We start from the raw sequence: 17,488 nt of genomic DNA on the forward strand, positions 1-17,488 counted from the left end.
AGGTCGGAGTCGAGGTAGACAACGCGGCGAACGCAGAGGGGGTGAAGTTCGGTGAGGTAGGATCGAGCATAGTTGAGGGGGCAGTTGAGGGCGGAGCGGATGGAGGTGGAGATGAGGCCAGAGACGTCGCCTAGAAAAGCAAAGGAGAGATGGCTGATGTCGCCCAAATCGAAAAAAAAATTTAAAAAGGCGTCTGACGTCAGACCCACCTCAGGCGCTCGGGCAGGCACGAATCCACGGGCCTCTCCCTCGGGCCTGCTCGGGCTCCCTCGCCAGCCAACGCTGAGCTTCCTCCCTCAGGCAATCAAGCCCTGCTCCGTCCACTGTCCCTCGAGCAACTCATCCCGCTGGAGCCACTCTTAGTAAAGGCAGTTAGTTAAAGATAATTTTCCCATTTATCAGTTTATATGATTGTAATTAATTGTATGGTTCTTTAATTATTCTTATTCATTGTATTTAGAAATTGGAAGTATTCTCTATACCTTGGAATATGAAGGGTCATTGTACATCTTTATAATGTATTCTTTTCACTCAAATCAATAGAGGAAAATCAAAAACTTCACACATATCATTGAACAAAGTCTTACAGCTAATGGAAAAGCAATAAGGGCGTTGTTTGGTGCAAGCCAGGTTGGAATTTCACACTTTGCACCCACCATTTGCAAATCATGAGTCCAGTTCCCACCGGTGGGATATTATTTTTTTTTTCACTTGTCACTTGCATATTGACCAAGTCTATGTGCAGCTTGATATGATGGTGACTTCATGTATTTTCTGACGGATGCTGCTGTTATAGCGGTTAGTTTATCAAATTATTGATGTTTATTTGCTTGACACTTTGCAATTTCAGTATAGAAATCCCAATAGAGTGAGTTGCAGAGGGGCGAGAGAGTGAATTGCAGAGTTGAGGGATATATATGAAAGAGAGGGAGAGTAAGTGAGAGAGATTGAGAGTATTGTTTGAGAGACAGACAAATTTTTGGATGGTGGAAACGGTCCGGGTCGAGGACTCGTTTCCTCAACAATTAGGACTCGCCCCGCCCCGTCCCGTTTCAAATTTAAAAAAAAATTGGACCCGCCTCGAACCGCTTAAACCCGCCCCTACCAGTGGGTCCATGCCCCGTTTGTCCACCCCTAATTGTGATTGTTGTTGGATATCATATATTATTATTACAATGTCCAGGATTTGGGAATTGTTATACCTTTAAGGGAGTTTGAGGTTCTGCCGAAATTTTAGTATAATTTGTAGTGTTTGTTTGACTTTTTTTATTTTTTTCAGCAAAGAAAAATACCCGCGGACCGTGTCGCTAGTTGAAGAAGGTGAAGGTCACCCAACTGACTAACGGACGTATCACGATCGGACACAATGACTGACATCAGGCTACACCAACGCTGGAGAAACATAACGCATTGGCCCATGACATTGGTCACGTCGTTTGGACCTATTGCCCTATGCCATAGAAGTCTTGGAAGGCAATGTCAAACGAGGTGAGGATGAAGGTGCGCACTTATTTGTCGATAAGTATCATGCCTTTTTATTGCTTTTTCTTTAAATTTTATATATTTATATTACTTAATGTATGTAATTAATTTGTTACATTGCAAACGAATTACAATTTCGACGACATCAACGACAATATGTTGGCGTACATCAACAGGCTCTTCACTGAACGGTACAAGCAGTGGAAAAGAGACATGCAGCAATATTTTCAGACATTTGATGATCCGCAAGTCACTCTTGAGGAGGGTTGCCCAAAGGAGTTTGAGGATCGGGAAAAAATTGGATGTGGCTCTGCAATCATTTTATATTAAACTTGCGGAGTTTGATCCGCAAGTATTCTTCAATTATAATTACTATCTTACGCATTCAAGTATCATGGTTATTATTTAAATGTTATTATTAATATTTCATGTTATATTAAACTTGCGACGATGATGGGGAAGAGGTAATTGGTTCTTCAGGAGTCTGCCTCCCAGCTTCCTCTCGAGACTCTGCTTGAGTCTGTGGATCCCCCCCGAGGATACGAGGTTTCAGATCCTTACAGACACCTTGGATCAGACTCTCGGATGAAGGCTGAGGACGTATTGTAGGGGGATGGGGAATGCTCGACGGCGGGAACCTTGAGCCTTTTCATCCTCCCAGTCGAAGGGTGAGGTGACAGTTTTGACAGTAGAGGTGGCCGACCTTAGGATTGAGCTCGCCTTGTATAAGAGCCAGATGTCACTAATTGTACAGGCCCTCAGTAGTTTGGCATTAGACTCCCAGATATTCGTCCCTTGTCAATGTGCTAGCCCCTCCAACCCAAGCACTCCGCCCCTTCAACCTTAGAACCCCGAGCCCTTCTTGCCCCGATCTTTCCATCTACATGTGAACGACGACCCTGTAGATTATTCCACCTTTTTTTTCTTAGTTGTTTAGTCCCTAACTTTTAAAACATTTTCCTTGTACATACATTTTATTGTTATTTTATTTTTATTTTAAATAAATTCGTTACATTTTTTTATTTCTATTTTATTTTTTTATTTTATTATAAAATTAAACCCAGAACAAAAAAATATAATTTAAAAAAAATGTTTTTTTTTTTGCGGGACGAATAGCTTCATCGTGCATACTTTTTTGCAATAACTCACTTTCGTCGCGCAAGAATATGTCATCGCACAAACTTTTTAGACACGAATATTAGTCGTCCCAAGTTTGTATCCTGGCATTTTGTGCGACGAACATATTCGTTCCTAAAACTTTGGTGCGACGAATGAGGAACCATCACACCTTATTTTCCGCGACCAATGCTTTTGTTCATTGCGCAAAGTCTTTCTTCATGATCTTTGCACGACAGATTTTGCGCGACGAAGTTTTTGTCTTGCATACGTTTGTACGATGCTATTAAGCTTTGCCCGACCAATTTATGTTCGTCGTGCTAAATGTTAAACGTGGTGGTGATTGATTTTTACTTTAATTTGAGTCTCAACTCAATTCAAGTTCAACAAACTTTTAACAAAATAGGGCTGAAAATTTTAACTAGAATGAACGAGTCAAGGAGATCTCAAAACCATAAATTACGAGTGGGTGGGAAGAATATTTGAGTGGTTGTAATTGTTGCTCCATATGATCCTACAGTAAGCAAGGCTTCTATCATTGTGTGTGATTAGTTTACTTTTGTGTTCTCGATCGCTTATATATCATTGTGCTCTTATTGGTTTGAGGAAATAAAGGCTCAAACTTCCTGACATTTTCATGATACTTCAAAAAATCCATTGAAAACTTACTAAATTGTCTAACATATGGGCAATTTGATTCTTACTGTTGGAGGAAAGATCAGCAATTTTCAGTTATACTGCAGAAAGGAAGAATACAAGAGAATATATATGGAGGATGACTTTTGAACGGCGACTGAAATTTAATTTTATTGCTTTCAATTTTTTATTACAACACTAGGCCATCTTATTATTGGCTATTTTTTAATAACATTCAGACCTTTTGATAACAGCTATAACTCTTGGATTAGTTCCAAGAGACATAACTCTACATTACAGAAACTGCATTACGTTTAACACTTACATCATTGACATGATCCTAGTTGATCTAAGGTTCTTACATATATCCTCCTTAGGTTCCTGAGTAATCCTCTCTAGTTCCTCCTGAAATCTCTCCATGGCCGAGAATGGCAAACACATTGGTACCAATATTCCATCCTCAGTGTTGTTTTTGTGTTGAACGTAGAAGCTAATCAAATCCAAGGCCTTGGCGGGTCCAGCAAATACCGGTTGTCCCCATCCAAAATTGACATCTCCAAAACCTGCACGCGTTGTATCAGAAACTATAAAATAACTTCCTGTCGATGAATATTGAGGTCGCCCTCTTAGTACCAAAAGATCTGCCACTGATCTTAAGTATTCTTCATTCATGGTAGCTTTAGCCTTCTTCACCAACTCCAAAGCATATCCCAGTGGATTTTTGCATAGAGGTTCAGCCTTTGAAACTGCAGTTGGAAATGCAAATGCATTGCCATAGTATCCCAAGGGAAGACATGAAAAGCGAACAGCCTGGTTTGGATTAATTTTAAGTGCAAGAGTGCGACATTTCCACAAACAAGCTGTGATCAAGTCAAATGTGGAGCAAGTGGAAATTAGGTGGGGTGGAATCTGTTTTCGAAGGACTCTCATCTCTTTGGCACCAAAGTAGAAAGATCGTTGAACCATGTTTGACTGGTTACTGGATGCGTATAAACCATCAGAATGATCAATCACGTCTTCATATTCATGATGAGCACATGTAATTCTTGGTGGATCTCGAGCGAACAAGAGCTCTCTCTCCCACACTGGTAGAATAGATGGTGCATGTGCGCCTCTTGCCATCTCCGCAATGGCAGTCAGGAACAGGAGCAATCCAGGTGCATCACACATTGTGTGGTTTAGGCGCAATGCAAGTATGAAACCTCCACATATAAGACAGGTCACCTGTATATTGCAAAAGTTAGTTACTAGACTTTTTTCTTGATCATCATATTCATGCTAGTTAACAATTCTTTAAAAGAAAAGACAAAAAAAAAAAAAAAAAAAAAAAAAAAAAAAAAAAAAAAACCATCTAAATTAGATGATCTAATTAGGAAACAAAAATTTCTTAAAAATTAGGAATAAAATTCAAGAAAGATGGAGTCTCTTTGAAAGAGTCTTGTGCATGTTATGGTTACTTGAAAGAGTCTTTAAATATAGAGGAATTAGACAAAACGCTTATTGAAGAGAAAAATTTAGACATAAGACAAAGAGGACGACATGACGACAGGCAAAAGACCTAGAAGAAGAACGGCAAAGGAAAACCTACACAATAAAGGTGATGTGAGATTGGTAGAAAACCTAGGACCTAATTAGGCAGATACCATGTAGAAATATAATTTCCTCTATTCGGTGTGTATACAAATTTTGGAATGTATAGGGTTAAACATAAGGATTGTCGAAGAAAAATTAGTTTTGAAAAATAAGGAAAAGCGTCTCATAATCTTTTCTTTCCAAAACCACCTAATGACTTTCTTTAATCATAAGAACAAAGAGGTGTGGTAGTATCATTGATAAGTTCAAGTTTGGGTGTAGTGGCAGTATGATAAATTTTCGTTTATGAAAAGGGTTGTCAATTTTATGAAAAAAGTTAAAAACAGTTGCGGTGCAACCAAACTTCAACTTATTTACAATATTGTTAGTGCTTTCTTGTTTATGTCCTTATTTGTCATTAAAATTTTCATATGTTGTTGATTGCACTAATTTCTTACAAAAAATCTTCTGCGTGTGTATGCGACCTTAACGCAAAAAACACTACTCATACCCTTAACCTACTTCCAATTTTTTGTAAAGAATTAATGGCTATGACCAAATATGAAAACGAAAAACTAAATAACATGTAATTGATAATTAATTGACTCTGACTCACCTGAACCAGCAGCAACGGACAACCAATAATTCCATTAGAGCTTGGAAAATTAAATAAGAACTCCTCTAAGAGTGGACAAGGGGGTAGAATTTTATCTCCTAGTTGCTCAAGTGTGACATTAGCAAAAGCCTCGACAAACAAGATACCTTCACCATTGCAATCAACCATGAGCTTTCTGTTAGGCCCTTCCCTAAGCCTTCCAGCTAAAGGGTAGTAATACACTAATGCTCTACTTAAGGCTTCCCTAATCACCTTAACGGGATTACGATTTTTATTAAGTGAAGGGTTATCTTTGTAACACATGATGATTGGAACCTGAAATCTCAAACCTTCTTGATCGTCAATATCTGAGAGAAACTTTGTTTCCTGAGGCATTGGCTTTACTGGAGTTATAAGTTCCGGCTGCAATCGTTTCACCTGAAGTACTGAGGATGGCATCATTTCAGTAACGAGCTTAAGAACCAGCAAAAAATCAAAGGATTTGGAACTTTTATTTTGTGGTATACATGCTAACTAAAAGTTGATGGTCAGTACTTATATAGCGTTATGCAGACGCTCTAGGGTTCCCGAATATTCCGTCCAAGTTTCCACCAGCTGTGAATGTGATTCTTTTCGTTTCTATTAAAAATGTTGTTCGTTGCAAAGAAAATCATGTTGTTGAGAGATTCCGTCCAAGTTTCCGCCCGTTGTGCATGGGACCGTTTAACAGTCACACCACAAGGATAGGAGGACAGGTGTGCGGTAGAAAACCTTTGATAGGGATGGAAGGAAAAAGGCCAACATCGTACTACGTACCTGCCCCAACCTATCATTATTGTAAAACATCGATGAGACGTCTGCTACAAAGGAAAACATTGTTGTTTTATAATGACTGGCATATAAATTTTGACTGAACTGGTGACTACTCAATTATGAGTACAGATTCTTTTTGGATCTAAAAAAATTAAGTTTAAGAATCAAATAATCTGGACCGTTGAAATTTGATCCAACAGTTACAAATAAGAAACCTCTCTAAAAGTTATAATAATTGTAGTCATTTGATCAAATTTAAACAGTTATGATCATTTGATCCTTAGGCTTAGTTTTTTTTTTAAATCTAGAGAGGATTTGTACTCCTCAATTATCTCATGATAAAAGTTTGTTATGATGAAGCAAGTGTTGGACTTCACACATGAGACAATTTGGTCTGTACCATGACAAAAGTTGACATTCCATCGCCACTTAGTACTATGGTTTTGTGATATTCCTCTTCACTTGTAAGTGAGATTTTAGGTTCAATTCTCGCCAAAAACGAATTTAGACCACATTATTGTTAGTCCATTGTGAGTATAAGCCCATCATTTTTCCCTCAGTGTAAATAATGTCGTTTGTTAAAAAAAAATAGTTGAGATTTCATCATAAAACTAATTGACAATATGAAGAGCAACTCAATTACTTATAAGCACATGTAAGGTCCTTCCTTACCTAATATGAGATCCATACTCTCAACATTTCACTGTTAAGCAAATATGTACAAAAACAAAATGGAACAAATAATTCGATCACTTGACAAAATAGAACTCACTGAATACAATATTATGTTTGTTAAAGATATGACTCAAAGACAATATTATGTTTGTTAAAATGGAATTGGAGCTTCTGATTACACCCAACTTTTATCTCCTCACCCAAGGAACTCTTTTTACTCTACAAGATTTAAAAAACTTAACATCTACTCTCCGCACTCACCAAATCTCCCAAAATTACCCCTTCCAAATCATTCTCCATCTTACACGGTATATCTTCTCATCCAAAAACCTCCCCTTCAATATGGGGCTGCCGAACCCACTTTCCTCCAATATTCATCAAGCTATGCACACTCTTTTGAGAATTCAACTTAATTATACATGAAACCAGCATCTCTTTGCAACTTCTTGTGAATTATGTCTTTATTTGAGTTCATTTAAGTTGGTGGTTAGCCATCCAATTGTTCCTCCCCATCAATTTTTAGAAGAAATCAAACCAAACTAGACTCGAGTGTTCTTATATTCATTGGAGTTGAATACAACAATATGTAAAATTCCATCACTAAGAAGCCAAATTGTATCAAGACTTTGTAACAGTAGCATGAGGGTCAGGAGTCGACTTGGAGGAGAAGATCGCAAGCGGGTTCAGCTAGCATTGGTTAATCGAACCTCCATTTCCATGTTCATGGTTATCGGCTAATCCTCAACTCTTATGTTCGGTGCTTAACTTCTGAACATTGAACTTGTCAAATTTCGTGTTCAGCATGTTCAAATACATGATTCATTCTTGTTGTATTTTATTGAAGAAAATAGAAACAAACCCACGAGGAGTTCAGAGAAAAGTGACGGCTTAAGGCAGAACATTGCAGCTTAAACGTCACTTACATACCTTAATGATTTAGGTTTTGGTCACAATATCACCTTACATCTCATTTAAATTAGCTAGCTAACAAAAGCCTTCAGGACCCACACCAAAGCAACTCTAAACCTCACACCAAAGCAAACCTATCTCAGCCCTACACTTGTAATTTTGGACTGAGTCAACATATTTGGCCGTTACAAATTCAGAAAAAACTAAGCCATTACTTTTGTTTAATACAAAAAATTGGAAGCTAGAAATCAGTCTAGGCATCAACACTCTCCTTCAAATTGTTTCTAGTTTTGACACCTGCAAATCCCTGAGGTATACAAAACTCTCTTTTAGCGTACCCTTAGTAAATATATCAACTATTTGATCCTCATATTTGCAATAGAGTAATTCAATCACATTATCTAACGTACAAATGATCTCTAATAAAGTGATGGTTCCTCTTGACATGTTTTGTTTTTTAGTGAATCAGATGATATCTTGTTATAGCAATTACAAAGGTGTTGTTGAATTTTAGTGATATAGCATCTACTTTGAAAACATAGTTGGGTCGAGGAACCCAAACCCAATAGATAAATAATCTCAAGTAAAATTCCAAACGAGGATTCAAGTACGATTTCAATCATACTACGTAACAGTGAAGAACAAAATGAAATAGAGAAAAAAGAACAAAAGACTAACAATATAATTCATGGGCACACAACCGATTAAAGAACCATTAAGAAATAAGTACTTTTACAAGACTCAACAAGACCGACATCTACTAAACTTGAAGTTTTCTATGGTACTTTTAATCTTATAGCACACAATCTTTCTTTTGCTCTCTTTTGGATGAACACGACTCACTCAGCAGGTTCTTCTCACGACTCAAGAGATTGCACTCAACTTCGTCACATAGATGGACACAACGTCTTCACACAAATGAATATGATGAATAATATGAAAGGTATGAAGTGTTTCACTAAGATCACTCTTCTAACCTAGCACTTAAGAACTTTGCTTTAAACCTTTAATGCTTACATCTTATAGCCAAGCAAAGATGAATGATAGGCCTTATTTCCTATGAAACCAACAGCCTAGAATAAAGGAAACTGGAATTACTAGAATAAAATCAAATTGGGTTTATTTCTTAAAACTAGGCAAGTAAATTGATATTATAATCTTCAAGATACGCAATGATGTGATTCTCGTTTCCTATATGAATGCACATTGTCGATGCAAATTTCCGCCGTCTTCAGTCTTGACGAAAATGCATCTGCAAAACAATCAACACCTTTGATCAAACACCTAAGCCTCACACGCCCATGAGGTGGGGGGGGGAGTTAGGCCAATGGATCTCTGATGCCTAAGTCAGTTTCTCTAAGGAGAATAAAATGTTTAGGGCTTTTTTAGGGTAGCAAAAGCTCTGAAAATTTGGTAGAATATGGGGTATTTATAGGCCAGCCATAGTGTTAGGGTTTTACCCTACACATGACGGCATCGTATTGGCCAAGGTGTTTATGGAGAAATATTCTCAAAATATTCTCAAGATATTAAATAGGAGGTAATATCTTGAGATAATAGAGTAATTATCCCTAATTTATTTAAATTGGGATTACTTACTTGATTTGAGTCAATCTTCAATTGGGAATGTATTAAAGATAGGATTTAGGTAATTAATCCTTATCTTTAATTCCTTGCCAAGGGCAGGTGAGCTGTGGGCAGTCGAATTCAGCTGCTGAGACCTTCAGTGGTGTGAGCTACGCGTGGGAGCATCTGAGAAGCCTACACATTTATTGAGGGCAATCTTGTCTTTCTTGAGAAAAAAGTCCACGTGTCGCCTTTAGAATTTTTGAGATTATTTTAGGCTCCACAAATGTCACTCCCCGATCCCGACATACGTCCATGATCGACACATGACGTCACCAAATATCCGTATCTCAACATACCCCGCCTCCGAAATATGGCAAATCACAACTCGAGAATCAAATCGCATAGTAATTTTTCGTACACTTTATGGCTGCATCTAACTTCCTCGTTAGACTGCCTACGTACCCTAAACAGGGATCAAGCCATTCGTAGTTCATCCTTCACTATACTCTAACAATCATCACATAAATCGTTATGTCTCAACGATATACCACAATGCATATCATGCAATATGTCAAAGAACAAACGACGAAGCACAATCATATTCTCTAATCATCTTGCCATTCACCCATACCTATGAATTCTAACATCATCCAATAATCACCCCAATCACTAACACATACCATACGCTGAAATGCAGGACTAGAACGACACAGTTCGACCAAAGCCTACATCTCTGAAACTGATATCAAATCCCAGGAACCAACAAGTCAGTGGATACGATTTTGGACCATCACTCAATGGAATTGCAGAGTAAAAGGGATTACGGACCATCACTTAACGGAATCCAAGAGGATATGATTCCGGATCATCACTCAACAGAATCGTAGAGTATAAGGGATTTTAAACCATCACTCAACAGAATCCAAGTGGATACGATTCTGAACCATCACTCAACATAATCGCGGAGTAGAAGGGATCCTAGACCATCACTCAACGGAATCCAAGTGGATAAGATTTCAAACCATCACTCAACAGAATTGCGGAGGACCAAGGAACAGATCAACGACTCAAAGAAACAACTCATGAATTAAGTGCTCAATTTACAATGGATCAACGAAATGAAACAAATCACAAGTATTAAATTAGAATGGTCAACAAAGTGAGAAATGAAATAATGAAATGGGATATGAAAGAAGTTTCGGAGCAACAAACCCCATGGCAATGGGTTAACGGCCCATTACTAGCCCTCACATTTCATCGTATCATACCATCTATGCAAATCAATCACATTTCAAATATGCACGTCAAATCACATATCATAATCATCATTAGTACACAAGCCAAATCATGTTTAATAAACATAGGTCTATGGCTAAATATATAAAATCACATTTCAATAGAAATCACATTATAAAACCAAGTCATATTCACAAATAATACTAATATAAGAAATCAAGGTAATAGCCATATCACATATGTTCAAGTCACTCTCTAACCAATGTAGGCCCACTAGACTTCACTTAAAGTCTCCCGTAGTACTCATGTTAGTATTTAGAACTTTTCGAGACATGTTGACCAAAAGTCTGACTCTCGGTCAACGGTAAGGTCCACAATCCTACATAATTCGATCCGGAAGATCTGTATGTTGGATTTCAGATCCGTAACTTCTAAAGGTCCACATTATGCTCATAGAACAACATATTAAATTCTCATTGCAATCCGACAGTCGGATCTCCACCAATTGCTAGAATTAGGTGACGGTTGACGTTTTATTTTACGAACTTACAAACCCAATTTGGAAAGATCCGTATGTCGGATTCCCAATCCGTAAATTCCTAATATCCTCAAATATTATGTTCTATAATATATTAAAGCTTGATGATAATCCAACGGTTGGATCATCGATTCACATAATAATCAATTGGAGGTCTCTAATAAAACTATGTTCAAACGATGAGATTTCGGCATTTGGACTTCACATATGAAATTGGAATATCAAATTTAGCCTAAAAAGGTCAGGGATGCCTCAGCCCACGCACCTCCATGCGCTGCCGCACACATCGGCCGGCCGTCCCAAATCACCAAAAAATTCAACTAATTCCAAAAATTACCAAATTTTATAGAAATGAAAATCTCAATGAGTAAAGCAAGTTTTATACCTGTGGCCAAGTCCAATTTGGCCGGGAAAGGCCCTAATTTGGCTCGCACCTGTTGGAACCCTAGAATGAGTGAGCTTCGATTCTCCTTCCTCGGTGTTCCGACGCCCCTACAACTGATTGGGTCTTGTTCCTAGGTCTAAGGGGAGTTGATTAAGAGTGGTGATGGGTGGTGTAACTCGCTAGAACGGCGGAATCACCGTCGAGCACCTCCAATGCTCCGGTGGAGTTCCTCACGATTTTGGGCCTAAAAGCCCTCAAATTTGGGTAGAGGTGGTAGAGGGGAGGTTATGGACTAGTTTATAGGTGTTGGATTGGTGAATTTCGCCTGAAAAATGGTAGAAATTGGCTGCAATTAGAATCGGGTCGAAACTGGTTTTGTTGTGGGTGTGGTCGACAGGAAGAGGGAGGTCCTCCTCCTGATTAGCTGCCCCCACCTTTATTCTAATTGGTCCCTTCCATTTTTTTTCTGATTGGTACACACTAACTCTTACATGATTGACCTCTTTCCCACAAAGTGGAAATTATTTAATTAAAAACTATAGTTTAGTGAACGATTTCAAATGTCCATAACTATACCATTATAATCCGGACTTGCAAACGGCTTTCGCCTCTGCTCTCGTGGTTTCAAGATCTATTTGAAAACATTAATTATGACCTCGAAAGGTCAACGAATTTTAAATAATTAATTTCCAAACTTCAAACTTCGTAACTGGTTTAATTAAAATCTAAATTCAAATAAATTAATATAAATTCCTAAAAAATAGTATAAAATCTCAATAATATAAACACGTAGATTATAACAGTGAAATCCAGGCATATGATTTCACAACAAATGCCCCCCCCCCCCACCTACTAAGCTGCACGCAGGAAAAGGATAGTAGGCGTAGAAATCCCAAACCGCTTGGGCTTGTAAAGTTGTTTCCCAATTTGAACTTGATCTCCTTTTTGGTTTTGCAAATAGACTTCTTCTAGGAAAAGGAAACCAATTGCCCCCAATACCTATTTAATTTTGCCTTAAGCAGGGGATTAAATAAATTTGGAGAGCAATCATTATTCCAACAAGGAAAACAAGCCAAAGGAAAATTTTCTTCCCCCTCCCCAAGCTTTCTTCTTCTCTTGCGCTTGCAAAGAATCCTCTCTGGTTGTTGTTCTTCTCTATGCCACACCAAAGTAAGAAAAAATTGAATTTTCTTTTTGAAATCTTTTGGAAGTCTTGGGATTTGAAAAATTGGCTTGGCAAGGGCCGAGAAGGCATGAGTGACGTGGCAAGGATGCCATGGGACTGCTGGTGGTGCGGCAAGAGGGTCAGCTGGCCTGGGCCAAGGGGATCGGCGTGTTGGGGCGCAGGGAGGCCGGCTTGGGTCGGGTCTTCAAGGCCGCTGGGCACAGCCCGTGCAGGCGAGAGGAGCGAGGGAGAGTAGGAGAGGCCAGCTCGGGCCAGGCCTCTCGCTGGCACGCGGGCCCTGGGAGGAAACTTTGTGAACTAATTAATTATTTAGGGCTTAACTCGATAGGCACATTAGGCACAAAGCTAAGCACTGGTCTAAATTATTTACTAGCGTAACATTCAACCACTCATTCACAAGTTCACAACCCAATGACTTTGTGTTTCATCATGTAACCACAAATATACTTTGAAATGCAGTTTTCTGTTTAGTAATGAAACCGCAACAAGCTATGGTTTCAAATCCCTTTTGATCCAATCAGTCGTTCTTGTTCAAGATTCGTCGGAGTCTCGATTGCTATCGTCACCACTATACATGCCTGAAAACACAAACCAACAATGTAAAAAACCTGCGTATGAAGGTACGAGGGCAATAAACTATGAACGAGCACAGCGTATCATAATTCATATAAATACTTTTGCTGGTTATATTGAAATAGAAACTGAATTCGATTCCCCTCCCCAAATCGCTTGTCTCCGTCTAGTTTGGAGACACGCAAGTATTGTCATACTTCTTACTCAAACATAGGTGGAGATATGCAAGTAATGTCGTATTTCTCACTCGAACTTGGAGATATGAATTGTGAGGCTGTTTATTAAGTGTTATATTTGCTTGTTAGGTCAACATTTACGGGTCTGAAGATTAATTGATCCACCAATGTTCCACCAAAATAGATGAATTAGCACAAGCATCTGAACTCCTTTGAATCTATTAAAAGATGTCTCCTTGTTCTAGCAATTTATTAATATCCAATCACGAGCATCCATCTGATACTCTAAGACTGACAACCTACTTTCTCTCCTCTTTTGTTCTTTCTCAAATCTAGTTCAGTTTGTAATGAATGTAAATTTATGTATAGTATATGCAGCAAAACAAAACAGCGTAATCAGAGGCTTAAAAACACATAAAACTGAATTATCCCACCAGCAGTAAACAGTTTTAAAAAGTAGAACACTCACCTAAGGTTTTCAGTAGATAATATTGCATGGACAATTGATTGCTAATTTGTTGAAATGCCATAACGGCTGCGAAAAGCATCAATTTGTTTCTCAAAGGACTGCGAAAGCTCAGCGATTCATGTTTTGCAACCTGAAAAGTATGAAATACAACCCAGAGAAAAAGTACTCAGAATGAATAACAGTAGTTTATACATTGTTGGCTCAAGTTAGATTGTTAGTTTGTTACCAAGCACTTATAAATCTTATTAATGACTCATAGGAGGCAATTTATTATTTGTCACTCTTTTCTTGTTTGTTCAATCTTCTTTCTCTTCTCCGCAGTTATACAATATCTTGTTTTTGATCAATGATTCACTTCTTATAACAAAGGCAACTAGGCAAACAAGAAAACTCAAATGGGACAGAGCCTAAAACCCCACCTGAACAAGCTCCAGCGTAGGGCCAGGAACTAATTAAAAGGGAGCAGCGAAGAGAACGGAAAGCCAGACACTAAACGGAAAACAAAACAGCTAACAAACTGAAGAACCTAAGTTAGCACACTAAATAGTTAGCCATTATCGCCCCAATAGTTTTAATAGCAATGTGAAACTTAACAGATAAAGAAATGTTATCCAACCTGTATCACTTCGAACATGAGATTAGAAACGATTTCCACATATGGACACAATAATCACTCGTCAAACCCTCAAAATGAACGACGTCTCTCAAATGTTTTGATGATAATGCAACATAGAATGTTGGTTAGTAGAGATGATTGAATCCAGACTCCATCAGTACGACATTATTACCAAGACATTGTTAGCCTTATAAGGTTATACAATTAAAACACAAACGAAAGAGTGACTAACCTAATTCCAATGGCGGCCATGGAAGTTGAGCACAAAAGTAGTAGAGCACGGCAACACCATGATCTTCTATAAACTCCTAGCCGAATACAACTACTTTATGGGAAGCATTATGTTGTGTGTTCTAGGGCTTATAGGGACCGGTGTTTTTATATAGGCTAAAAGCTAGGGTTTCCATCCATAAAAGAAACCTAAACTTACTTTATTAGCCTCTAAGTCAAGTATCATAATCATATTCAATTAAGGATTCCATCAATCCTATTTCCAATATAAGACACCTTATATAGGACTGATATCTTTAAGAGATCAAATCACAATTAACATTATTCTCCAATATTACATTCCTATTACATGTAGTAGACCACTTAAAGGTTGATTTGTATTGGATAAATCCAACATTCTCCCACTTGGTCTACAAAATGTAATATTCACGTTTATACTTGAGATTGGAGACTAATGTCACTTTAGTGGCCATGTAAGAGTGATTACATCTCGTCCTTAATGCAATTTCTGTCAAATGCATTTCTTAACATGGAACTAACAAGGTTGTAGGGTTGACACAACCCAGAACCTTCATAATCACACATGCTAAGATCCTCATTCACATGAAACACAAATTATGATCAAGAGATGAAACTTTAAATAAACTTTAAATTAACCAAAATGTCTTACTTTATATCATCTCAGGTCCACTTTATTGTAACTCACAAGTTACACTTTATGCTTCTTCGAAGCCTTAAATCTGCCAATGCAGATATCCTTCATCTAATGAAACCACCATAACCTGCAGGTCTGAATACTTCTCCAAAACAATCATGCATCACTTTCATTAGATCAGTAATAATACAAACAATGTTTGTAGCCAACGAACACAACTGAAAATACCAAATAGGCACATGTCCAACTAAAATATCCCAAAAACTTCATAAAACAAATTAATTCAACACTTGTGAGCAAGATGAATTAATATGTTTCTGACACTGATCTATGCACCATACCAGTTACTTTCATAGTGATTTCCAACACCTGCGGGCAAGATGGAAATCCTCACAACTGAGGTAGTACATAAACCATGTCATGCCATTTAATATGCAATTTATTAACAATTTGATATCTTATATATATTTTATCAGATGATTGACTAGCACACGAAAAAATGTGACTTAATGAATCCAACTGGAGATTAAAATGAATATATGGATTCTATACATACCTTATAGGTCATCTGCAACTGTAAGGCATTACTAACACGAAACTCAAACTCCCACTGATCTGCAACATCGTTACTTAATTTGCAAATCAATACTTAAATCATACTTTTGAAAATATGCCTTTGGGAGTAACCTTACTTAGTCAATGAATGCGTATTACCTCAATGAAAGGTACAACTAAGCTTGAAAGCATTCACTGCTGTTACACAAAACATGTATCCAACAACCATCTTATATGTATTAATAAGTCCACATTTATGCTAAGTCCTTATGAGCCCCAAAATAAATGATCAACCAAGAAATCCAAATGATTGCAAGTAATAGAAAATGTACGCATATACCAAGTATCCATTCATGCAACTTAAACATATTATAGACATTCAAGTAACACAAATTCATGGAAGATAGAATAATGCTTTAATAGATTCATGCAAGTCCACTTAATGCTCAAAATTTTAGAACAACTCCCACTAAGTTTTCAGAGTTTATACTTGCAAATAAGTTAATGAGTGTGAAGCCCAATTTTCGTTCACTAATTCTCCCACTTGGGCAAACACTCGTTAATATATTCTTTCAAAGATGTTCCTAAAGAAAATTGCTCTATATTTTAGACATAATAAAATAGACATCTCAACCAACATAAAGTTGTCAAACAGAATTTCAGCAACGAGTTACACTTACTTTAGAATTAATCATAATTAATTTATAAGCTTGATTGCTACCAAATTTATACTAATCAAAATAGACATACTAATCTTCATAAAATAAAATTATAGAGCCGTTTTGGGTCAAAATAGTAGTCTAAAGTCACGTCTCAAAAAGACTAACACAATCTGCCAGTAAAACTGTCTATACGATCATGGGTTACTAGTAAATTCACCATAATTAACATACATGGCAGAAAATTACGAAAATTTGCAGACACATAGAAGACATTTATCTGTTGAACATATCCAAAATTCAGGTCATTTGGTGACCATTAGACATGTCATTCATCCGATTTAAATCAAGACACACAATCTGCCAGAAACAATTATGTGCATCTATCATGAATTTATGCATCCATAACAAATTCAATTTCATATCATTTCAATTTCAATGTCCAAAGGAAACTTTAGTAGTCACATTTCATCCTCTAAACAGACATCATAGTTCAAATTGAAAAGATTTACAAGCATAAGACTTAAACAATGCGTACCTTAGCAATCCTTGATTAACCTTCATGGGTCCAATACTTTGCATCAACTAGTCTCGTAAAGAGATACAAAATACATCATGATGCAACCGATTTCCATGCCTTCAAACCACAACCTTTTATGGGGCTCATTGTGGAAATATTTGTCCCTAATGGCATGGAACTTTATCCCAATTAACTTCATGAAACTAAATTAATTTACACCTGTGGGCAAGAAAATTAACTAGTTTCTAGGACTAGATTTTATGTCACAAAAGTTCCTTCATGAAAAACTTCAACACCTGTAGGCAAGATGAAGGTTTTCACA

General features: G+C 37.4%; 1 protein-coding gene and 2 long non-coding RNA genes across 3 annotated transcripts; all 3 read right to left on the reverse strand.

Moving 5' to 3' along the window:
• Positions 1-3,378: 3,378 nt before the first annotated feature.
• On the reverse strand, positions 3,379-6,054 carry LOC103428164 (alcohol acyl transferase 2-like). Its single transcript, XM_029104393.2, has 2 exons — positions 5,423-6,054; positions 3,379-4,458 (listed from the first exon to the last, which is right to left on the reverse strand). Exons 1-2 carry the CDS (start codon positions 5,861-5,863, stop codon positions 3,556-3,558), a joined length of 1,344 nt encoding a protein of 447 aa, XP_028960226.2. The 5' UTR covers positions 5,864-6,054; the 3' UTR covers positions 3,379-3,555.
• Positions 6,055-7,700: 1,646 nt separating this feature from the next.
• Positions 7,701-11,831, reverse strand: LOC139197172 (uncharacterized). Its single transcript, XR_011582308.1, has 2 exons — positions 11,527-11,831; positions 7,701-8,105 (listed from the first exon to the last, which is right to left on the reverse strand). It is a non-coding gene; the product is annotated as an uncharacterized lncRNA (long non-coding RNA).
• A 1,367-nt stretch (positions 11,832-13,198) lies between these two features.
• On the reverse strand, positions 13,199-15,577 carry LOC139197171 (uncharacterized). Its single transcript, XR_011582307.1, has 3 exons — positions 15,448-15,577; positions 13,931-14,060; positions 13,199-13,290 (listed from the first exon to the last, which is right to left on the reverse strand). It is a non-coding gene; the product is annotated as an uncharacterized lncRNA (long non-coding RNA).
• Between the last annotated feature and the right edge of the window lie 1,911 nt (positions 15,578-17,488).

The sequence above is a fragment of the Malus domestica genome, chromosome 06 (genome assembly GCF_042453785.1).
Source record: "Malus domestica chromosome 06, GDT2T_hap1".
Lineage (NCBI taxonomy): Eukaryota > Viridiplantae > Streptophyta > Magnoliopsida > Rosales > Rosaceae > Malus > Malus domestica.

What these genes read in the sequence shown, in the direction of transcription:
- LOC103428164 (XM_029104393.2), bottom strand. Translation starts at nt 5,863, where the DNA reads ATGATGCCATCCTCAGTACTTCAGGTGAAACGATTGCAGCCGGAACTT. An exon ending in GTCCGTTGCTGCTGGTTCAG is followed by an intron (nt 4,459 to 5,422) that starts GTGAGTCAGAGT and finishes TGCAATATACAG; the next exon opens with GTGACCTGTCTTATATGTGG.